General features: G+C 36.1%; 1 protein-coding gene and 1 pseudogene across 3 annotated transcripts; both read left to right on the top strand.

Annotated features, from left to right (window-relative positions):
• Window positions 1–2,032: 2,032 nt before the first annotated feature.
• LOC120141979 lies at window positions 2,033–5,585 on the top strand (annotated as a pseudogene).
• On the top strand, window positions 3,120–23,320 carry LOC120141980 (protein LOL1-like). Of its 3 annotated transcripts, XM_039156747.1 has the most exons (7): window positions 3,120–3,131; window positions 8,773–8,778; window positions 21,590–21,732; window positions 22,037–22,150; window positions 22,276–22,389; window positions 22,475–22,584; window positions 23,010–23,320. In XM_039156747.1, exons 3-7 carry the CDS (start codon window positions 21,669–21,671, stop codon window positions 23,046–23,048), a joined length of 441 nt encoding a protein of 146 aa, XP_039012678.1. In that variant the 5' UTR covers window positions 3,120–3,131; window positions 8,773–8,778; window positions 21,590–21,668; the 3' UTR covers window positions 23,049–23,320. The 3 variants fall into 3 exon arrangements, with proteins under 3 accessions (XP_039012678.1, XP_039012679.1, XP_039012677.1); XM_039156748.1 differs by lacking the exons at window positions 3,120–3,131; window positions 8,773–8,778 and adding an exon at window positions 21,295–21,385; XM_039156746.1 differs by lacking the exons at window positions 3,120–3,131; window positions 8,773–8,778 and adding an exon at window positions 21,335–21,476.
• The last annotated feature ends 1,324 nt before the right edge of the window (window positions 23,321–24,644 follow it).

The following is a 24,644-nucleotide window of genomic DNA, read 5'->3' as shown; positions in this document are numbered from 1 at the left end:
CTTTAGAGCTGATTGAAGAAACTGGAGCAGGGGGAGCTAAACCAGCTATGACTCCTCTAGAGCAAAACAAAAAACTTACTACATCAGAGTATGATGAAGCTGTGTGTAGTAATGAACAACTCCTGCAAGATAAATCTGTTTTTCAGAGACTTATAGGCAGATTAATATATCTGACTCATACAAGGTCGGATATTGTTTACGCAGTACATTTCTTGAGTCAATTTATGCACAAACCAAAACAATCACACCTTGAGGCTGCATTGAGAGTGGTAAAATACATCAAGAAAAATCCAGGGCAGGGGATTTTACTAAGTGCAGCAAGTGAGTGCAAGATATTTGCCTATTGTGATTCCGATTGGGCTGCTTGTCCTATGACCAGAAGGTATGTTACTGGTTTTTGTGTTAAGCTTGAAATGTCTCTGATTTCTTGGAAGTCTAAGAAACATAATACTGTTGCGCGCTCTTTTGCAGAAGCAGAGTACAGAAGCATGGCTGGAACGGCAGCAGAAATAATATGGTTGAGGGGTTTATTGGCGGAGCTGGGATTGAAAAATATGGCACCAGCAAAGCTGATGTGTGACAATAAAACGGCTTTACAAATAGCAGCTAACCCAATTTTTCATGAGAGAACTAAACACATTGAGATAGACTGCCACTTTGTCAAAGAAAAGATTCAAGAAGGCTTGATACAGACCGAACACATCAAGACAGGGGAACAACAAGCTGATCTAATGACCAAGGCCCTGGGTGTACATCAACATGAATACTTAGTTTCCAAGTTGGGGTTTAAAGATGTCTTTGCAACCACCAATTTGAGGGGGAGTGTAGAAACTGTTAGCTAATTTTACTTCAGTTATATAGTTTGTTAAGTTTGTTAAAATTCTGTTATTAAGTTAGTTATAGGAGTCATTTGTATATAAATAGGACTGGTTTGATGTAATTTGAAAATAGATGGAATAAAAGCATTATTCTACCAAAAATATTTTTACAGTTCTATGGTGGCATTGATCGTTTTCATTTTCATTTGTCTATAATTTTGATCGCCACGACATTGTTGTTATCGTCAATAGTGGTGATGGTAGTATAGAGGTGATAATAAGATTTATGAAATTACTGACAAGGATATGGTAATAGAAACTGTTGTTCATAGATAGCAAGGACGAAACTAACATATATGAGAGGAGTTCTGGCCCCAGACTAATTCTCTTCTTTTATACATTTATTTTATATATAAAATTTAAATATTTAATTGAACCATTTTAATCTTTAAATTTTACTGTATCTTTTTAACTTTAAATTTGCTTTTATCAATTTAAAACAATGATAATAGAATAATAATATTATTTTATGTCAATAATATCATCTATTCAAAAAATATTTATATCCAGACATTTAATTTTTTATTATATCATAAAGAATATTAAAATTATTAAAAATAATATTAATATCTTAACAATGATAAATTAATTAATTTTATTTATCTTTATAAAATAATTAAATAATTTTTTAATAATTTAAGTTGTTATAAAATAATATTTGTTCAGAATTTTTCTTAGTCTATTTACAATGCGCACACACTTTACATACGTAATCTCATGGTTACTCAAATTTGGATCCTTTAGAGAAGACAACGTTATCTTTTACCACGGAGGTAACTCGATAAATTTATAAAATCATTAATATTAGATTAAAAATATTATTATATTATATTAAAATCAATTTGATAAAAAAAAATTTAAGGGCCAAATGTAAAAAAATAATAGAAAAAGGGAGTGAGAAATGTTGGAGGCAATATGGCCATATGGGTGAATTCTGGGTATGCGTGTTCTTTAAACGAAGTTTGGACCAATTATTAGGCCATTTGAGCCCTTTTGGTGTAATCGAAGAACCCGAGTTGTTGAATCTTTTTCTTGCTAAGAGGATCTGTTCTCGTCTTATTGGGCCAATAGGGAACCATAAACTACTCCATTGTTATTCTCTTTCCGGTTTTATATATTCCCAGAAAAATTTCTCCAACTGCTACTACTTTTTGTCAATTGACTCTGCTCCATCTTTGCCATTGGACTCATTGACCCAGAAAGGTAAAACTTCGATTCCTCGTTACACTTCAGGATTTGTTTTGGTGTCATTTCTTGCTATGTTTATAAATATTATAATGATCATCCTTGAATTTGTAATCAAAGTTGACCTTTTTGGTTTATGCAATCAATATAGTTGAATGATATTATTTCTTTTAAGTGCTTATAAAGTTTGAATTTTTTTCTTTGGTTACTAGATATGAATAATCAGACAACAAAGGTATACATATGGGACATGGATGAAACCCTTATAATGCTCAAGTCTTTGTTGAATGGTTCGTATGCCGAGGCTTTTGCCGGTTTAAAAGATGCTCAGAAAGGTGTTGAGATTGGAAAGATGTGGGAGAAACATATTCTTCAAATTTCTGATGATTTTTTCTTCTATGAGCAAGTATGTCCGAGATTCCTACCCCCACCCCTCCTAATGTTGCCTTTTTGGTCTATAAAACTTGAAATTTACGGTTTTGTATATATTGAATGTGCCACAGATTGAAAACTGCAATAAACCTTTCCTTCAGGCCTTGAGCAAATATGATGACGGGCGGGATCTCTCCGATTATGATTTTAATCAAGATGGTTTGAGTCCGCCACTTGATGATCTCAACAAAAGGAAGCTAGCGTACAGGCACCGAGTCATAGCCAACAAGCATAAACATGTATTCCAACTGATGCTTTTCAAGCCTTATATAAATTGTGCTTCCAATTGCTATTTATTTGAGCAATGTTCATGTTTTCTAATTGCTATTTATTCAAAATCTGAGACATTTTGCATTGCATCCTCTGGTAGCAACTGTTTATAGTTGTTTTTCATAAGTATTGCCTCCCATATGGATGAAGCTAAGGTTTATCTACAAGTACTTCCATGGAAATCTAGTTGGAATTTTGAGGGGAACTGTCACAGAGAATCTAATATAAGCTAAATCTGCATTATGTAGTTTGCATCAGTTGATAGCCTATGGTTTGGTAAAGAGGGAATTATGAATAGTGAATAGATATCTCCTAGCAAGACATGAGCAACTTAATCTTTATTTGCCAGTTTAACACTTCATCTTCGTGTTTCCTCATAGATAGCTTTGTTTTCCCATGGTCACCTTTGATTGTGTTTTCGTTTCTATTTCTCCTCAAAGGCAATGTATAGACAAGAAATGCAAACGCTTCTTCGATATAGAAACATGTGTGATTTTTATTTTATTTTTAAATAGTCTAGTGCTTAAACTAGCAGCTATCTTCTTCTCATGTAGCAACAGTTTGCTGTTCTTTCCTCTCTTTTTTTAAGAAATAAAATTTTAAATATCCAATATAAGGTGTGTGCTTCTTTTAAGAAAGGCCTCCATCATTTCAGGGTTTACACAATATTTTGGACCAAGAGATGATGGATCTTTGGGATGCATTGTGCAAAATGACTGATGAGAATACAGATGGGTGGCTTTCATCAGGTATGTTCTCCGGCTATGATATGGCTACTGAGGCATTCATTTTTTTTGAGTATTCGATCTAGTCGAGTCGAATCGAGTGAAAAAGTTTTGAGTTAGTCTAGTTGACGAGTCCTATTTTATCATTCAAACTTTTTTTTATTTTTTCTAGTTGAGTTGAATTGAATATATTTGTTCGAGTTAAATTAAGAAAAATAAATAGGTAAAAGTTAAAGTACATAAACTAGAAAGCATATATACAAAATTGTTTAATGTTTAAACTCAAGAATTAACTATTATATAGCTTAATTTGTTTTGAGAGTATTTTAAAAATTTTAAGAAAAACTCATTGGAGTTTAATTGAAAAACTGAACTACTCGAAATTTGAATTTTTGTTTTATTTTTTCGAGTCCAATTGAGTTTAGCTCACTCCTAGTCAGTTCTAGTAGTCTAATTAATACCGAATCTGTTTTGTCTTAATCTGTTATTCAGACTCGGGTGTAAACGTCGGACATGGGCATGGGTACATTTATCTAAAGTTTTCCCACATATTGGGAGGATCCTTAGAGGTCATATCCCCATATCCAAGTGTTGGACACTAATACTTTTAAAATTAAAGAGTCTGAGCAACATAGGTTTTAATGAAATTGGTTTTTGTAGATTGGGGAATGTGGAACAGATAAACTGATGCATGCCTTGGGCTTTTATAGTTATATACCATATTCAATGTGTTTTTGTCGTATTCTAAAATGGGGTTCAAAACTCACTAAAGGTGTACCCCTTAAGAGCCTTAGTGAGATCCTTCTCACTGACCCTGCATTAATTTGAAGCTTAAGCTTTAAACTCTTAACATAAGAATTAAAAAATCTCTTGTAACTTGAGCTTAAAATTTTGCATGTTTTCTCTTAATAACTTGCTTTGCTTAGTATTTATTCTTTATATTTCTAAATATAGCACGGGCACTTTTGGAGCAGTGTTTAGCTGGTAATGAAGATCCTACTTTCGCAATACCGTTGCGAGTTCTAATGCTACAGCATCCCGGCACATAAATGTTTTGGTGACTTCTGGGTCTTTGATTCCTAGCCTCGTTAAATGTTTACTCTTTCGACTCGACAATTCGATATCGTATGAAAATGGTGAGTAATCTTAGTGCTTGTTGAAATTGTTAGTATCAGCCTGTACTTTAATTGGCATAGCTACTGTATTCTACTTGTCTATGCATGCTCTCTCTTATAATCCATCCTCCTATCGTCTTCTTTCTTCTGTTCATGCCTAGTTTAATATTTGATTTCAGGTCCTTTGCATAGATACCAAAGGACTTTTCCAGAAAAATTAAGCAAACATCCACTTGTTATGTGCATAACCATAAAGGTCCTCATATTTTGTGCAGTATATGAATTTTGAAGTAATCCACGCTGCGTAAAAGTCGGTTAAATGCACATCAAGCTTTTAACCAGTGCATCTAGTTCTTTTAGAATACTTGCTTTGCATTCTCTCTACAAGGACATTCTCCATTCCTTGTAGTTTAAAGAGTTCAGGTGGTCCTCATATTTATAGTGGTCACTAGATTGCTTGCATACTGTTCTGTACTGACCGCGCTCCTCAATGTGATTTCTTTGATAAACTCATCATATTTGCAGTACTTACAAAACATTTATTCTCCAGTTTACAGTTCATGGGATGTAGGGAAACGACAATGTTTCCAGTGGATCAAGGAACGTTTCGACAGTCGAAATACCCGCTTTTGTGCAATCAGAGATGGATGGGAAGAGTGCGAAGCTGCACAAGCAATGAAGTGGCCTTTTATCAAGGTAGACCTGCAGCCCAATAGTTCTCACAGGTTTCCAGGCCTTACACTTAGAACAGTAGGTTTCTATTTCTCTATTGTGTATGGAAACCCTGATTCAGAAAATGAGGACAACTAAACCATAACTTTTCCATCATATAAATTCTTTTCTGGCCTTAGAAATGGATACCTATTTGTACCTAAAACCAGAGTTTAACCATGTGGAACCTTCATCTATAAACAATAGGTATTCATCGTATGAGACGAGGGACGAGCATCGGCCACTCCTTAGGCCATGTATTGATCGTATAATGGAAGTTTAATTATGGCTATACTTTTCCTGCAAGTCTTGTTAAATAATGACCTCTCTTTATGCTAGTCCAGACACAGATTTGTGTGTCCGAAATCGAACTTGCTTCTGATCCTCTTTGGCAAACGTTTGATATCATCCATTAAATGCCACACCTCTCTTCCCTTTCATGCAAAAATCCCCAGAAATGTGGTTGAAATAGTTGAACTTTGGACTGGGGTTAGAGATATGCAGGCTAGCCATGGATTGAAATGTCAGCATCTGACGTTATGGGGCTATAAATTCAGACAAAAGTGTTTTTTCATTTCTGTTTCCTGTCCTAAAATGACATTTTTAGCTCTTCCATAACCCAAAAAGAGAAAGAAAAAAAAGAAAGGTGATTAACTATTTCCATCCTAATAATTAGAGATAAGGGTCTGCAAATGAAAGGTGATTAGATCATGTTTAGCATATTTATCCAAACTAACGGGAAGGATTTATGGGTGAATGCCAAAATCTGGGATTGTCCTTGACAGATAAGATTAGATGGAAAGTCCTTAAATTAATTGATTTACAAAGTGAAGGGTGGGCGTGATGTTGATCTAGACCTCTTTGTCCTGTTGTCATTAGCAAATAAAAATAAATAAACGAACATGTCTCTGCCTGATTTTCCTAGATAAGATCAAATCTCTTGTTTGACGTATAGGTGACGCCTTGATGAACATGGTTTTCAGAACCGAATCGGTTAACGAATCGGTCATGCTATCAGTTTACTGGTTCAACCGGTCGAACCGGTCCGACCGGTCGGAAGAACCGAACGACATCATAATTATTTAAAAAATTAAATAAAAATATAAAAATATTTAATAAAAAATAATTTTTTATATCACAATTCATATTCAAAGCAAGTCATAACATATATAAGTTAAAAACCATAAAATAAAGTGAAACAAAATGATTCAAATTAACTACAACATAATATTTAAGGTAAAACATATTAAATAATAAATATAATTATATAACTATAATTAAAAATTAAATTTGGGGCTAAAAAATCATAACAAAATGATATTGTTTGGTTTAATTTTTTTTAAATAATCCCACATGGCTAAGAAACATAAAAGATCATCCCAACTAACTTCTATAAATAATAGAGATAATTTGACATTCAAAATCATGCAGCCTTTTGGTGAGCATTGAGTGAACTATTCTTTCACTTAAATCAAACTCGAATTTTAGGCTTCAATCGAGCTTCTAAATTTTTTTTTGAGTTCAAGCCTTTTCGAATTCAAGTTTCAATATTATATTTTCGAGTTCGAGTTGAACTTGATAATTTTTAGCTCGCGAGTTTGAGTCGATTTGAGCTTACTTTTAAATTTTTCAAGTTCGAGTCGAGCTCAGCGATACTCGAGTTCGACTTGGCTCGTTTAACAAACGACATCGTTTGGTTTAATTTTTTTTAAAAAAAATCAAAATTGGCGGGTTTTTCCCGATTTTTCTAGTTTTCAGCCGGTCCGGTTTGAACGGTTCAACGGTTCCGGCCGGTTCACTAGTAGCGATTCAATCGGTCTAGATTGAACCGGATTAGGTAACGATTCTCGGTTGAACCGATTGAACCGGCTGGTCCGGTCCGATTTTCAAAACACTGTTGATGAAGCTCAAATGATGTTTTTTCCTATTAAAAATAAATTAAAATTGTCAATGAGCCAAGACCTGGCGTTTTTTCGAAAAATCACCGGTTATCGGTATATTTACTGATCTAACACCAGTCAGACTATATTTTCCGTTCTAACACCCTTAGTAATAAAGGGCGCCCCTACACCGCTCTATATGTTGATTTGGCGCCACGTGGGGTAAGGCGCGCCCCCTGAAGCATGCCTTATGCTGACATGGATACATGTGGGTATAGCGCAGCCCTGGGGCGCACCTTATGCCACGTAGAGGTATAGCGCGGGGCATGGGCCGCGCTTAACCTTTAATTCTGAATTATATATAGCGCGGGGCAGGGGTCGTGCCAGACCTTTATATAAATATATAAGGCGCGGTGCAGGTACCGCGCCTTGTATAGTGGCTTCGACTATAAATACCCTTCTCCCCCGTTAAGTTCCTCACATCTCTCCTCTCAACTTATAAATTAACACAACAATTCCGTCAACGAGTCAATAATTCTGGCAATCTTCTCATATTTGATTTAGAAGTTCGTGTGATTTTTTGTTATAAGGTAATTTTGTTATAAAAATTTTTTATTGGACTTATTGTTTATTATGATTATTTGAAAAAATATTATACTAATTATTTTCAATTAATTTTTGTGTTTGTAAAATTGGAAAGCGGGAGCATACATCGAAATAGTTTTGCGATGCAGGTAATAATATAAAATTATATTATTTAAATTATTTACGTTGATGTGTAAAATTTTTATTGTGTTATATTTTCGTTCATATATTATTTATTTAATCAGGTTTGTTTCAGTTATTTTTTTGGAGATATAATATTGCTGCATTTTTAAACTCAAAGAATGGCGCGACTTTCAGCTATTGTTTATTATGATGGTGAAATTCAAGAAGATGAAACCGGCGCTGTTTTCGTATCAAATAAGCGTGTTAAAATATCATTCAAGAGAAACATAACTCTTGAGGAGCTGATAACGAAGATTTCGAGAAAGATTCATGTTGGAAGTAGTAGAAGAATGTCGTCGTTGCAGTACAGATTTCCAACGTCATTGTTGCCATTAACTTATACAGCGTTCGAACTTTCGAACAATGATGATGTTGAAATGATGGTTGAAGCTCAAAGTAATTATTCAGACACCGTTATTGAGATGTATGCACATTTTATTCAAGTGCATGCTGTTCAGAGTCAATCATTAAGCTCCCACTATGGGCTGGCTGAACAAGTTGATCAAGTTGACAGCCCGACTACAGTAATGTGTAATGATTTTAATGCCATAATGGGGAGACATTCATCCGCAACTCCTTATGATATGTACCGAGGTGGGTCCACGAACAATCCGCATGGCAACACCGCGTCCAGTTCAAGGGGAAGGCATTCATCTGCAAATTTCTTTGACCATATGGAGATGTCGCAACCATCTGTGCAGTTTTCATTTGACACGATGGCTTCAAGCTCCATGGGGAGGCATTCAACTGCAAGCTTTTTCGATCTCAATGTCGATATGCCTTCTAGTTCAAGGGGAAGGCGTGCAAGTAGTAGGTTCTTCGACCTAAATGTGGAGCGCATGGAGGAACCATCATCTTCACCAGAAGAACCGCTTCGTGAGCCTGGTGCGGATGGTGCTGAGACTGAACTATTCATTCACCCAGAATAATCGCAATTCAACTCCGATGATGATGAAGTTCCAGGAAATGTGACACAAACTGACCCTCCTGCACACATGTATGAAGCTGATTATGGTGCAATGTACGGGCCAGAATTTGCGGATATGCCTCATCTCGGTGACTATGGATATTACCCATCAATAAATAATGGTGAGTTATCTTTAGGCATGGAGTTTTCAAGCAAAGAAGAAGCGGTGATAGCTATAAAAAATTACAATATCCGTAATTATGTTCAGTCCAGAGTCGATCGATCTACGACCGAAAAATATGTATGCTACTGTGCCCGACGTGAAAACAGATGCAATTGGATGGTTTGCGTATCAAAAATGAAGAGGAAAAACAACATATGGGAACTAACAGTATACAACAGTCCTCACACATATTGTGCTGGAGGGGTCAACCAAGATCATCCCAACTTGGACTCTGAAATGATATGCCAAGCCATCATGCCCATGGTAAAAACAAGCTCTCATATAGCTGTTGCAGTGTTGATTTCAGCTATACAATCGCAGTATGGGTACACTGTCTCCTATAAAAAAACTTGGTTGGCAAAACAAAATGCCATTGTCAAACTTCATGGCAAATGAGATGCATCTTACAACGAACTTCCAGGTTGGTTTAGGCTGGTGCGGACGTTGAATCATGGGATAATTGTGGACTTCGAAAACCTCCTATTCATACCATAATAATCGAGTTCTTCGCGATCGATGCCAATTCTACCGGGTTTTTTAGAGTTACCCACAGTGCGTTAATGCTGTCAAATACTGCAAGCCTGTGGTCCAGATCGACGAGACTTTCTTGTATGGAAAATACAAGCAAGTTTTATTATTGGCAGTTGTCCAAGATGGCAATCGCAACATTCTTCCAATTGTTTTTGCTCTTGTCGAAGGAGAAAATACAGATTCTTGGGCTTTTTTCCTCCGAAATTTATGTGCACATGTTATCACGAGGGAAAACAACTGTGTCATTTCAGATCGCGAAGCTGGGATCAAAGCAGCAATGGAGTCTTTGGGTCCAATATGGCAACCACTTTTTGTCCAACATAGATATTGTCTCCGACACATTGATGCGAACTACCATGGAAGGTACAAGAAGAATGATGAGCGTCAATTAATTGTGCGTATGGGTAAGTGAAACTGATGTAGTTTCTTTTCTTTCGATCGTTTTAATTATGCGCATATGATGTTGGATATCGATATGGAGCCATGACAACCAACTTGGCAGAGACAATCAATTTAACCTTAAAGGGTGGACGTCACTTACCAGTAGCGGCTTTGGTAAAGACTACATAGTTTTATTTAGGGGTGCTTTTTGCGAAACTTGGGGGACAAACTCAAACCTGGATGCAAGGCGGTCATGTCTATCACCCTAAATTAGTTGCAGATTTGCAGAAAAAATTTATGCATAAAATGGAATGTCTGTAACAAGCTTCTCTAGAAGGCATGAAATGTTTCGTGTCACAGAGTTGTCGCGACCTCTTCAAGGGATTGAAGATGTGTCGTTATGAGTAAATCTAAGGGACAGAACGTGCGACTGCGGGTTTTTTCAAGCTCTGAAGTATCCATGATCTCATGTGATAGCAGCTTGCTCGCATACACGTCAAGACTATAACCATTTTGTGGATCCCGTATACCTATTATATGAAGTTTTTAAGGTATACGAAATTGAGTTTCCCCCCATATGTAATGATAGAGACCCTGATGAGGTTCAAGATTGGCTTCCGATTATATCAAATCCGAGTTTATTGAGGGAGTGTGGTCGTCCAAAATCCAATCGAATTCATTGCGATATGGATATTCGAGAAAGATCTAGACAAGACAGAAGATGTGGGCATTGTAGAAACCCAGGACACACTAGAAAAACATGTCCACTTCTGTTGCCATCAAGTAACAATTGATGAGGAAATGATGTATTTGTTTATCAAATAATAATTCTTGTACTTTAATTTGCATTTACTTCAAGTTAATTTCATTCGATAATCGCTTATGAAGATTAAAAAATGATACAATAATACGAGATTTGACGTTTGCGTTATATGTGATTATAATAAAATAGATAATAAGTGACAAACTTAGGAAAGTTATCGAATACAATCATTAAATTTTATCAAACTAATAACAATTTGGTATTTCAAAATAATTTTAAATACAACAAACTTACAATAAGTTTTAAATGGTAAATGATAACCAAATTACAATAACTGATATTAAATGATAATAAACAAAATTAACTGAAATACATTAAAAAATCCAACAAATTTAATAAAATAAAGTAAGTATTAAATGAGAAATAATAAAAAATTACAATTAAAAAGTCCAATAAACTAAATACAAATATAATAAAAAACAAAATCTATCGATGTCTGCAACGCGCATCTGTTCCGCAGGGCGATGGCTGTCGGTCTCGAGGAGGATTTCTTCGTATCACTAGTTGTGACTCCTCGTTGTCATCATCGTCGTCGTCGTCGTCGTCGTCGTCATCCTGAGTAGATACATTAGGTTGATGATGAGCTGATGACGATGAAGCACCTCCATAGAATAAGGACCCTGGAGTTGTATGACTGACTATCCCACCGGCCTGCGAAAACTGGGAAAACTCATAAAATCCAGACATCGCTGAGTGTGAAAACTGTACAGGAGGTGTTTGTGCTGCGACCATGGGTGATGAGGCTGAACCCGCCAAATATTCAGTATATGAACCCCAAGTCGGATCTACAAACATAGACCCATAATAGCCTCTAGGAGGGGTCATCTGTGACGGTGGCGGGGTCATAAAACCAGGTGAAGGCGGCGACGACAATATTTGGTAATGGAAATGCGGTGGCGGCATCATATATGGCTGCGGTGACTGCTGTGAAGGTTCTGCTGGTGCAGTTGAGGATGAACTCGAAGCACCTGCTCTCTGTCTACGAGTCGGGGGATGATGGTGTTGTGTCGGTGAACGTCTCTGTCGACGTCGCGGAAAGGTCTACCCTCGTGCATCCTCAGGAAGCAGAAACGGTTTCCCGTTACTGTTGAACCACTCATAATAACCGTCAGCAACCATCAAGAGGTCAAGTAAAATGGGCTCATTACGGGGAAGGCTCCGATGTCGATCATCCCACAACACGACCCACTCATGATACCTCACCAGCCAATTTGTATTTTTCTTGTCGCGTCTATCTGTGCTATGCAACTCGTCCATATTGCGAGGTGCTTCTGGAATTTATTGAAAACAACCAAATTTCCAGAGCACGCGATCAGTGGAGTGCCACTCGACGGTCGCATAACAGATCAAGGGGACCATTGCCATCCAAACATCTAATGGTCCCCTCAACTCAGGTGGGATCACCACCCTCACATCATCAGTAGAGTATGGCGCCAATTCAAAACTAAAACAAATATATATAATTTTTATCAAAATAATAATCTAACTATATAACTATAATCTAAAATCGATTTTTAAACATTAAAATTCATACGTGTGTGCCAGTCTTCTGATCAATGAGAACCCTAAAAATTTATTATACGTTGTATAAAATGATTAATATACGAAATCAGTTTTACAATTACCTCAATAGTAGTGGAAATACTAATGGGTTCTTGACAACGGGACATAAAAAAGGCAATCGATACCATGCCGAAGACTGCAGCAGCAGGAGACATCCGCCGATAGCATTACACCTATAGTTAGTGGCTCGACACATCTCTCTGTAAAGGAAAGCCAAAACTACCGAGCCCCAACTGAGTGATCCGGCCAGATAAAAGTCGCCAAGGTGTCGCAACCACATGCAATGAACTTGGTTGCGCGATTTGTCCGGAATCAACAACCCTCCTATCAGCTGCAGTATGCATGCTTGTGCATACATTTTAACTTCATCCTCAGACACGTCCTCGCTCAAATCACGAAAATTGGCATCTAACCAATTTAACGGTATCCAACCACCGTTAAAATTTTTCGGGACACATCCTAGATTATTCCGACACAAAGCAGTTCAGGAACCCTGCACGATCCCCGATATCACATCTCCATCCACCGAAAGCCCCAGGTGCATAGAAACATCCTCAAGTGTAATCGTGCACTCTCCGCATGGAAGATGGAATGTGTGGGTCTCCGGCCTCAACCGCTCTACTAAGGCATAAATCAGGTCTGGCTCTATCTTACAGTGACCCTGATATCTACCTATGTAACTGAATCCAACATCTACTAAATACGGCAAGACACGGCTAGGTATCACTAATTTAAGATTCCTAATAAAAGGATCTAATACACAGTCATTCTCCTAAAATTAAATAATTACAAAAATTAATTCTTAATCTAATAATCATGCATTAAATAAATCAACAAATTATTACTAATAATTTAAATTAAATTAAAACGTTAAAATGTTATTGTATCAGCAAAGTGTCGACATATATGATTTGCATCCAAGTGAAGTAGACCATCTGCCATTTTATATATGCAAAAAAATTAAATAAGTAAAATATTAAATAAATTAAATACTTAAATAAATTAAATACAAAATATTAAAAATATAATAAAGTATACCTTAGAAGAGATTATAAGAGTATTTGAGAGAAGTTTAGAGAAGTTTAGAGAAATTGAGAGAATTTAGTGTGATGAAAGTGATTGAGGATGGGGGTATTTATAGGGAGGATTGGGGTGTGAAGCGTCGGGGGTATAGGGGTAATTATAGGTATAGCGCGGGACAGGGGGCGCCTTCCTGACGCGTGTCAAATTCACAGGTAAGGCGCGGCCCCTGCCCCGCGCCTTATGTGTAATTACACACCTACCCTGCGCTTATACACGTGTATCCATGTCAGCATAAGGTGCGCTTCAGGGGGGGCGCCTTACCCCACGTGGCACCAAATTAGCATATAGCGCGGTGCAGGGGGCGCGCTTTACTTCTAAGGGTGTTATATCGGGAAATATAGTCTGACCGATGTTAGATCAGTAAATATACCGATCACCAGTAATTTTTCAGGAAAAACGCCCCAAGACCTTGATAATTTGTACGGTAAGCAGGTGAAGGATTCAATCAGACCATTTAATGAATTTGTAGGTGAATTTATATATATATATATATATATATATATATTAAATATAATCTTAAACTTATCTCCAGAAGAGAAGAACGAGGATTCTCAAGAAAAAAAATGAGAATGCTCTTAGCTGATTTATAATTCATGATTTAATAGAATATAAAGGAACAAAAATAAACAACTTGGTCATCCAACTAAACGTGCATACTCTTGTAGGTGATTACTTTAATTTATTAAAATTTAGTCTTCACATATATAATCAAACTATTATTCATGTTATTATGTCTTAGGTTTGACATTATAAAAAATGAGGTAAAATAGAAAAAGTATTGAACTTTTAAAGATTAATCTTGTTATTATATCTAAAGTAAAAGTGAATTTTTTGTGAAAAGTTTACGTGTCAATCATTTATTGGTATGTTTTTTATATTTTCTGAAAAATTAAATATTTAAGTTTTATGTATTTTTTTAAAGATTAGTGATGGAAATAAAAATTAATGAAACATAAAGGACGGCAACACTGCCACGATAATGCTTGTGGGAAACTTTTATTCCCAAAATAATCCATGCATGCTATTATTTCCCCAAATGGGGTGTTTGCTACAGATGACATGCAAATGCTTGGATCTCTCGACGTCATTAGGGTTTTTGTGGGTTTAGGGTTTCACGGCATCTTCATGTTACAATGGTTCAAAGATCTCTCAGCATCTTCAACTTTAAGTGAAATGGATTGCACGACGTGTTTTGTGGATCTCTCGGCGTCTTCAACACAGAATTTCCATGCATAAAATGGATTGCTCGACGTCTTCTATGTAAATTTTTGCATTCATTGAGAAGGATGTCTCGGCGTCTTCATTGAAAAAATTTCCTTCAAACTTGGATTGCTTGGCGTCTTCTAAGTAAATATATGAACGTGGTTTAGTAGCCATGCATGTTGCAGCGAAACCATGATGAAGCCGATCGATAAGCCATGCATGTTGCAGCAAAACAAGGATGAAGCGAGCTAATGGGTTGTAACAATGATAATGTTGTTCCCATAAAGTAGCACCTATTGATTTTAAAAAATAAAGCAAAAGTAAAAAAAAAGGGACGGGAATCAGATCATGACACTAAAACAATAAATTTCAAAAAAGTGAATCAATTATGTATGTATGGGGACGAGAATTGCAATGATGCAGAGAAACTTTTGCATGGGGACGAGAATATCTTCATTGTGAAGCAATTAGCATCAATAATGGTGGCGTTGTGATTCTGTGAAGCAATGCACCGAATATCATTTATAAATAGGAGGATAGATACTATGGGAGAGTTAGTTAGGGGATAAGTTAGAAAACAAAGAGAAGAAAAGCTTGCAAGTTCGAGAGTTTTTCCCGGAAAAAAGAGAAAAAAATGTGTAACAAAGGAAGAAATAAAGCGAATATTTGGTAAGGTTTATGTAATTTTTATAATTGTTCCATTATAATTATAAATGTAATTTATTGTGAATATCTTTATTTTAACATGTAGAGAAAATTAGCAATAAATTTTTCACGATTGTCCATTACAATGGATATATGACGGGAAAATGAGGTTGGGGTTATTTTTCAGTCTGAAGCACCTATAAATATGATGTTTAAAAGGGACATCACATTTATAGAGATGAAGGTGAGGATAGAAAGAAAAATCCGTGCTAAAGTTGATGGTTTGAGGTACATATTTATGGTATGTCCCAATCTGGTCAGGTATGCTGCAGTACCACTTGAAGAAGAAGATGATATTATAACTATGGTTGAATTACATGACTCAACTAATATTCCAATTATTGAGTTATTTGTTGAGTTGTGTAATATATCTAATGTGCCTGGGTCATCGAGCAATGCAGTTGGAACTTCATATCAAATGGGTTTCGAGAGACATTTCGATAACCCGACATATAGGTCGATGAACAGCTTTGTGGCGATGTTGGAAAGTGCAAATGAAGTTGGTGGAACATCTGGAGCCGCATAGTATGACGTTAAAAACCGATGGGAAGAAATACTTGAAGATTCCAGTGAAGATGAAGAAATTTAGGAACCTCATTTGACTGAGGATAACGTCATGTTCGATGGTGATGAAGCTGACATCAATATTGGTGAATATCCGACACCGTATCAACCTACCCCTCACATGCAGGAGATTAATTATGAAGCAATGAGGGCACCTGAATTCCTAGAGATGCCAAATTTAACTTCAGGCTACATGATTGAATTATCCGATAACTCTGGTGAATTATCCGATAACTCTGGTGAATTATCAGTTGGGAAGCAATATAGAGGAAAAAAAGAAGCTACACTAGCGATTAAAGAGTATTGCATAAGAGGCCATGTAGATTGCAAGGTTGTAGAGTCCAACCAGAAAACGTTGTACGCAAAGTGTGTTAAATATGGGCATGAGTGTAAGTGGCTGGTCAGAGTGTCCAAAATATAGAGGCAAGATGCTTGGGTCATCACAAGGTACAATGGTCCACCACATGTTTGCAAAACTCTATCGAACAAGACCACCGACTACTGGACTCTGATGTAATTTTTCAATATGTAAAGGTTTTGGTTGAACAAAATCCAAGAATCCCTTGCTCGGTGTTAGCTGCATCTATTCGAGACAAGTTCGGATACAATGTAAAATACAAACCTGTTTGGCATGCGAAGGTGAAGGCAATGAGGTTGATATATGGTGATTGGGATACATCATACAATGAGTTACTTGATTTGTTACGAGCTATGAAACAATTCATACCTGGAACCATCGTGAAGTCTCAGACCATGCCTGCATACAACCAAGAAGGTTAACTTGTTCTAGGGAAGAGAATATTCCATAGACTCTTTTGGGCATTCAAGTCATGCATAAAAGGTTTTCCATTTTGCAAACGTATGGTCCAAGTTTATGGCACGTGATTATACGGCCAATATAGACATATATTATTGATAGCAGTTGCGCAGGATGGTCAACGAAATATATTCCCAATTGCATTCGCCATCGTTGAAGGAGAGACGACGGAGGATATTAAATATATACAACCATGAGTTCAGACCGATCCCAAATGAATCTTATTGGGAGAATCGAAATCATGATGAATGGTTGCCAAATCCACTACTTCGTAGAAGTCTGACAGGTCGACCGAAATCTACTCGTATTCATACCAGTATGGATATACATATTAGAGAGAAAGGCCAACCGAAGAGGTGTGGATTATGTAGAGGTGAAAGTCATTCAAAAATAAATTGTCCAAACCTTCCACAGGATAGACCTCAGCAGTAATCTTATTATTTTATAAATTTGTATATTATATTCGATTCAATTACTCGAGTATATATTTAATAATAATTATTTATATTTAATGATTTAAAATTAAAAATTTAATAATAATTATTTAACTTTAATGATTTAATAATAATTATTTAACTTTAATGATTTAAATTAAACAATTTAATAATCATTACTTAACTTTAATGATTTAATAATAAATATTTAACTATTTAGTAATAATTATTTAACTTTAATGATTTAAATTAAATAATTTAATAATCATTACTTAACTTTAATGATTTAATAATAATTATTTAACTTTAATGATTTAATTTTAATGATTTAATAATAATATTTAACTTTAATTATTTAACTTTAATAATTTAACTTTAATAATTTAATAATAATAACCACGCCCACGATTGTAATTATATCGTGCATCCACCGATTTCAGTCGTATACGCATCATTTACAAGTAATGACGCCTTGCACATCTCGCGATACAAGAACGTCAATATTTCTGATCCCCAGCTATACTGACGGGTCATAAAGAAGTTCTCAAAAAACGGAAGATATTGTATATGGACAAGATTACTCGATTTATCCGGCATCAAGATTTCGTTGATCAACCGTAATATATATGCTCGAGTTGCATATATAATGTCTTGCTCACTACAATCAAGATCGAGCTTAAACTCATTTGCCAACCAGGATAATCTCAATCATGACCCTTTTGCTATATCTTTGTCTAATACCTTCCCAAGGTAACGCTCACATATTGCAAACACGTCAAGATCGGTATTTCCCACCACTGCCATACCATTTGTAGGAACCCCGAGTTGTAAAGCTACATCCTCCAAAGTGATCATACATTCACCACATGGAAGATGAAAAGTATGAGCTTTTGGTCTTCACCGTTCAATTAATGCACTTATCAAACCGGGGATCAACCGAAATTCTCTTACAAAAACAACATCATAAAAACCAACTATTTTCAAATTATCAACAATACGTTGATATGGCATCTTACAGTTGATAAGTCGAGGACGAAGGACTCGTTGTTCGTCATCCTGCAATTTGTTAATCCATGTAATTAGAATTAATTCACCGCTCTCAAATAAAAAAAATAAGTCGATCATATTACCAGTTCTCCTAAATGATTCGAAATGTGTCGACCATCTAACCTCAAAAGAACATTTTCTTCTGCCATGTTTCAACAAATCTAGACAAAAAATATAAATATTACACTCAAATATTACATTGTTTTATTCAAATAATCAATTGCATGTTAACTACTTTAATTATAAAAATAAAACTAAACATCAAATATAAAAAGATCAACCTTTGTAGGTGGAGCTTAGATCGGTTATTACTTCATTTTCGTCTGACATATTATACTCATCAGTCTCACATGAATTTTCAAGCCTTACTTTCTAATTTAATCCAATAACCTTTTCCTAATTACTATTTGGTTCTTAACATTTTCAAACTTTGCAATATAATCCTTAAGTTTATAAATTCTTTCAAATTGAACCAATTAAGCATACTAATACTAAATTCTAGCATAGTATACCAACTTTTAATAATTTACATCTAATTCCTTAACTTTCTCAAAGTTTGCAAAACGGTCCCTATAACTTTACAATGTTCCAAAATGGTCTAAAGCTTATTTCAAATTATGTAACAACATATACATCATTATTTCGATGTATGTAATAACATATAATCACAAAATTACTAAATGTTGAAATGAATATTATGAGATACATATGAAACACCAAACCTATAAACAAGAAGAAAATGAGATATAGGGATTAGTTTAAATTACCTCAAATTTTTTAGGACGATGATGGATATCCACTCACTCTTTTTTGCTTCTGATGAGTCGATCCTCCCTCTCACTCTCTTTGCTTGCCAAGCTTTTATAATTATAATCTCACAATGAAGACGCCGAGCCCGAGCACTCTTATAAACATTTTCCAATAGGTCCCGTGCATGCATTATTATGAAGAAGACGCCAAGACATCCCCCTTCCATGAAGAAGACACCGAGTACTCCACCCGAAAAGTGAAGAAGACGCCGAGTACTCCACCCGAAAAGTGAAGAATACGCCGAGTACTCCACCCCAAATGTGAAGAAGACGCCGAGTATTCCTCTAATGAATCACATGCATATTCAGCAAACGCCCAAGCCCCATGCAACTCTCTGCTCACCCGTGATATTTCCCTGCTCACCCCGTGAATTCCCACGTTGAGCCCCACATGCAGAGCTCCCACTATCAGCCAGGGCCACATACAGAGCTCCCACTGTCAGCCAGGGCCACATGCACAACTCCCACTCTTAACAGCATGCATCGTTGCAAGTGGGAGGGGAAGTAGAAGACGACGAGAGGTCCTCTAGTGAATCCAACATGCATGAAGACGCCGAGAAATCATATTTGTATGTAGCAAACACCCCATTTGGGGAAATAATAAGCTGATAACATTATCTTGGGAATTAAAGTTTCTCATACGCAATATTCAGGCAGTTTAGCCCATAAAGGACACCTTAATATACAACTAAAAAAGACATTATTGATTTTATTATTATTTAAATAATAAAATCATTAAAAATTTATCTAAAATATTATTATTTGTACCTAAAACATTAATATTTTTTAACATTTTGGGTAAAGTGCACAAAAATAACAAAACCGTTAAAACGTCCAATAATAACAAAATCGGTATAAATAATAATATTTTCAGTAATTTTTACCGATTTTATTATTTAAATAATAACAAAATCCGTAACAATTTTTTAACTGTATATTAAGATTACAGCACGTTATTTCCCAAATAAATGGAAACAGAAGATTATCCAGTGTAGAATGCGGAGAAAAGCCAACAAATGTACAAACAAAGAGGTCCCCATGCTTGTTTGAATGGAGGTGTAATGGGAGTGTGGCATCACGCTTCTTGTAACAGCTCCTGCCCATACTTGCATCAGCCACTCTTCTTCTAACAGCTAAAGCCTTTTTGTCTCACTTTTCTTTTTTCAACTATTCCTTTATACATTTATCCGCTGATTTCCTAGTTTTTTTTTCTCAGTTCAATCATTCTTCTTTTCTCAGGCATTATTGTTCTTTGGCTGCAAACAAGAATAGTTAAAAATAGAAGCTTTCATAGCCCAGAAAAAGATAATAGAATGGTACTGTCACATTCACTCATCTAAAACTATATGCCATGAATAATGCAAGGGAAACAGAAACAACACCAAAAGGTCAGACTTTTTTCTGTTAGAGGTAACTTAGTATAAGAGAAAGGTTCGGGTTTCGAGATTTTTTAAATAAGAATAGGTTTCAAATGTTGAAATTCGAACTTTACACTCGCTTGATACCGGTATTTCGATGTTTTTTTAAAGTAAGAATATGGTTCAGATGTTGAGATTCAAATTTTACATTGGCTAGATACCGAGTTATTAAGTTGTGTTGTATGAATTGAAAGTTCCCATGGTGATAATTTTGAGAGATGGTCCCCCTGATTTGTTTTTCTATGATAGGTGGCTAAGTGGTTTAGTTAGCCATCCATTTCTCCCATGAGAAAGGAGAGTGTGGACTTATTCCAACACACTCATGTCCATGCATTTTTTCTTCTTTTTTTACTGTAAAAGCAAAAGTTCCATTGACAGTGAGAGAAGGAGAGGAGTGTGGGGTCCAGAGTTTTAGCCCCAAAGTTGATATTGATATGTCACCAAAAGGGAAATTGAAGCTAATTCACGAAGGACCAAAAAAATCAATCTTTTATGGGGATTAAAATTGGATAAAATTCAGAAGAAAAAGAAGGGACAAGATGAAGTTTCATACTGGATATTCATCACTACAAACTGAAGTAGGAAAACAATAAAAATCTCCTTTTGACGATGAAAGCTTCAGTTTTGGTGAGGATAAAAATGAAAGCTCTTAGTGGATATTAACTCCCTAAGATGAACTGATAAGGACCATGGTAAAAAAAGGAGAATCATTACAACAACTACTACTTTATTCTATATGCTTAACCCTTTCTCTCTATCTCTTTCTCTCCTCTTCATCTGCTAACAGTTATATGTTTGTCCCACTTCATAATCATTCAACTGAGTTTCTTTGTTTATCAATTATCCTGAAGCTTCTGTTCTTTTTTTCTCTCCCTTTACATATCCCTTAAGAACTACCATCTCGTATGGCTATGTAAGCAAAGTTTCCAAATTGGGAATTGGGTGTGTTTTTTCAGGATTTTGTTGGTTATGCAACTCTCCCTCGTCTCTCACAGTTAAAACTGGTATAATTTTGATTATAGTCGGTTCTGTTTTCATGTTTAGGCAATTTCTGAGTTGACCATGGTTGCAATTTCCAAGTGTTTCTTATGTTGTGTTTCTTGTCTGTCATGGAAAGTATGGGAGAAAGCTCGGTACTGTCTGGTTCTAAGGCAGTGAATTATTGAAAGGAGAGTTTAGCTCTGTCTGATTTTACAATGCCAGTTCCCCTTGCGCCGTGTCCGACACCTCCAGCGCCTTACACTCCTCCTGCTGCCAATGGTATCTTATTCTCTTTTTCTTCTGTTCTGCAACAGATTTATCTTGAAACAATGTGAATTCTCCTTAAGAAACTTTGGTTGGCTGAAATAAAGAGGAGAAAATGGTCCAACCAATAAATATTACTTTCTGAGATATCTGGTTCAGGGTGTCTGCTTCGATTTCGTTTCGTCCTCCTTTTCTTTTCTGATATGCTTGTTGCAGATGAATCTATCTTAGTGCATCTACAAATGTTATTGTGTTTTATTTCTACCCTCTTTTTACTCTCCATTGTCAAACGATCTTGTGACCAAATCTATGTCACCAGGTGCTCAAAGCCAGCTTGTCTGTTCCGGTTGTCGAAATTTGTTGCTCTATCCTGTTGGAGCAACCTCTGTGTGCTGTGCTGTCTGCAATGCAGTTACAGCAGTGCCGCCTCCCGGTAAATCATCTGCTATTTTCTTCCTAACTTTTTAAGTTTATGAAATCTCGAAACACCAAATCGACTGGATCTTCCTTTCCGGAAGGCCTATGTGTAAAATGTAATTCGAAATTCTGAAACTACAGGCACGGAAATGGCCCAGTTGGTCTGTGGAGGCTGCCATACCTTATTAATGTACATCCGTGGAGCAACGAGTGTTCAATGTTCGTGTTGTCACACTGTCAATCTGGCCTTGGAAGGTATGTGAAACAAATTATGATGCCAATTGAACAACTATATTTTGTTTTGGTGAAAGCTTCAAAATTTCCTTCACTTTTCTGACAGCAAATCAGGTGGCACATGTAAATTGTGGGAACTGCAGGATGTTGCTAATGTACCAGTATGGAGCAAGATCTGTCAAATGTGCAGTTTGCAATTTTGTGACATCAGTTGGGGTTAGTACCGAGTGATCGTCTTCTTAGTACCGAGTGAAACCGTACTATCTAATCATATAATCAGATTACACAGTTCCATTTTACCTGTAATGCAAACAAAAAATGGACAATATGCGATAAGAAATTCGCTTGCAAGATTCTATACTCTGATCCCAAGTATATATTGCCGTCTAAGATCATTGCAGCAATCGATAAAGTACAAGAAAGACAATCTGAGTTTTTCTTGTGAGTGTAACTATCCCAAGAGAAGTCATTGAAAGCTTATACTTGTTAATCTCACCCCTTTGGTATGTTCTCAGCTCGATATTTTGGGCCGATATAATAGCTTCACCCTGAGCCCCTTTTTTGTAACCATTTCTTCATGTAAAAGATTTCTTCTGTTTTGCAATGTGTTCACTGTTGTTCTGTGCCATTGATTGCTGCAGGGCTCAGCAAGCGCTGCCGAACAGAAGTTCAACAGCTAGGATTACATTACAGCCAAATTGATTGTTATAAGCTACAACTATCTTCCTCGCGTTTGCGTCCCATCGGCAAAATGGAGGAAACTCCCTCCTCGCTTTGTATTGAGTTATTTTACCTTGAGTGACTTGTGGTATAAGCAGTTTTGTATAGCTGGTTGGAAGTACCTGTAACAGTTTGAGCAATCGGTTATCTTCCCAATTCCAATAAGATAAACTTCGTTTTCTTTTACTTTGCCATGTATATGAGTGGCAATAAATACAGGGCATAAAGTTCATCTCTGATACTCTTTTAATTTTAATTGCCAATGGTCTAAGTTCAGACAACTGTTTCATAGTCATTCATACAACATATATTGGCCCAAGAAAATTACACTGGGGACCATATAGATTTATATAGAAAATGTTGAGGTGCATATTTTATAGAATCTAGTTGATTACGTGGTAGATGATGTGAGATGAAGTCAATTATAACTTCTTTAGAGTTCAGACTACAAACTTTGGAAAGAAGTTTTAGGAAAAGCAGGATTAGTCAAGATCAATCCTTTTAATCTGTGCTTCTTTAAGTCCTTCAGTTAGGATGATTAGTCATATCAATCATCAGGAGGAAGGACTTTCGAGAGAAACTTGATTCCCGGTGCATATTACAGAAGAATATTACTACTAGAATGTAGTCTAAGACTTACCTAGCCGATATTAAACCGTCGGCGAGCACCGAATACAATCAGCTGGACCCGAACATGAAACACCTCTTTCTTCATGTCAGTTCAATCATATCTTCAGACATCATAATAACTAATTTGCAAACATTGTTTACTTTCTGATAGACATAATATATCTGGAAAAGATTTTCCAACTCGAAACGTTTTTGCAGTTTTACATGCCAAGATGTTTATGTTCTCAGAAACACCCTAATGATGTCGCTGTCAGATCTCATAGATCAAACTATAATATCCAGGAGGCATATTCTCTAACTAATGAAGTTGACACACATTTCAGTGGCCAAAGCTAATGTTATCTCCATAAGCAAAAGCACCAAACTTTTGGGTCTACTGACCATGACTTTGTCTCGGTAAATCACGCCCCATCGGACCGATGCTGATGGTGAGGTCTACATAGACCTATCTTCATTTGGGTGGGGACTTAGAACAAGGACAGTAGAGGCTATATTTATTGGTAGATGGTCCAGTATGACTCAGGTATAGACCCACAGCACCTTCACCTTTCTTTAAGGGAAGACAGGTTGTAAAGCGGCACTTCTTCTTTTCCAATCCTACTTTTAAGCTGTTAATTGAATTACCATAAAGTGAGACGCTGCTGCAGTGTGAATTCCTACTAAAATGCTTTAATGTTCAAGTTTTTGGACAAGTTGAGATGGTCAATAATGACTCGTTATTTGTGTCTTTCGTTTCTGGTACCTAAAGAATAGCATCATGAACTTAAAGATTCCTATATTCATTAATCGATATTCGCAATCGATCCCCTCGGGGGATTCGGATTGGGTTAAATGTTCTTTAACATGTATCGTTAAACCATTATTTGAGTTGGGTCTGGTACAAAAGGGTATAGAAAGTGATGGGATAAAGGTGAAGGTTGCCAGAT

The sequence above is a fragment of the Hibiscus syriacus genome, unplaced genomic scaffold (genome assembly GCF_006381635.1).
Source record: "Hibiscus syriacus cultivar Baekdansim isolate YM2019G1 unplaced genomic scaffold, ASM638163v2 tig00110818_pilon, whole genome shotgun sequence".
In the NCBI taxonomy this organism is placed as follows: domain Eukaryota; kingdom Viridiplantae; phylum Streptophyta; class Magnoliopsida; order Malvales; family Malvaceae; genus Hibiscus; species Hibiscus syriacus.
This window is presented reverse-complemented; position numbering and strand designations above follow the sequence as displayed.

Bases quoted from the DNA above. Each gene is read 5' to 3' on its own strand.
- LOC120141980 (XM_039156747.1), top strand. From the start codon at position 21,669: ATGCCAGTTCCCCTTGCGCCGTGTCCGACACCTCCAGCGCCTTACACT. The intron at 22,151-22,275 runs GTAAATCATCTG...CTGAAACTACAG, and splicing joins TACAGCAGTGCCGCCTCCCG to GCACGGAAATGGCCCAGTTG. The intron at 22,390-22,474 runs GTATGTGAAACA...CTTTTCTGACAG, and splicing joins TGTCAATCTGGCCTTGGAAG to CAAATCAGGTGGCACATGTA.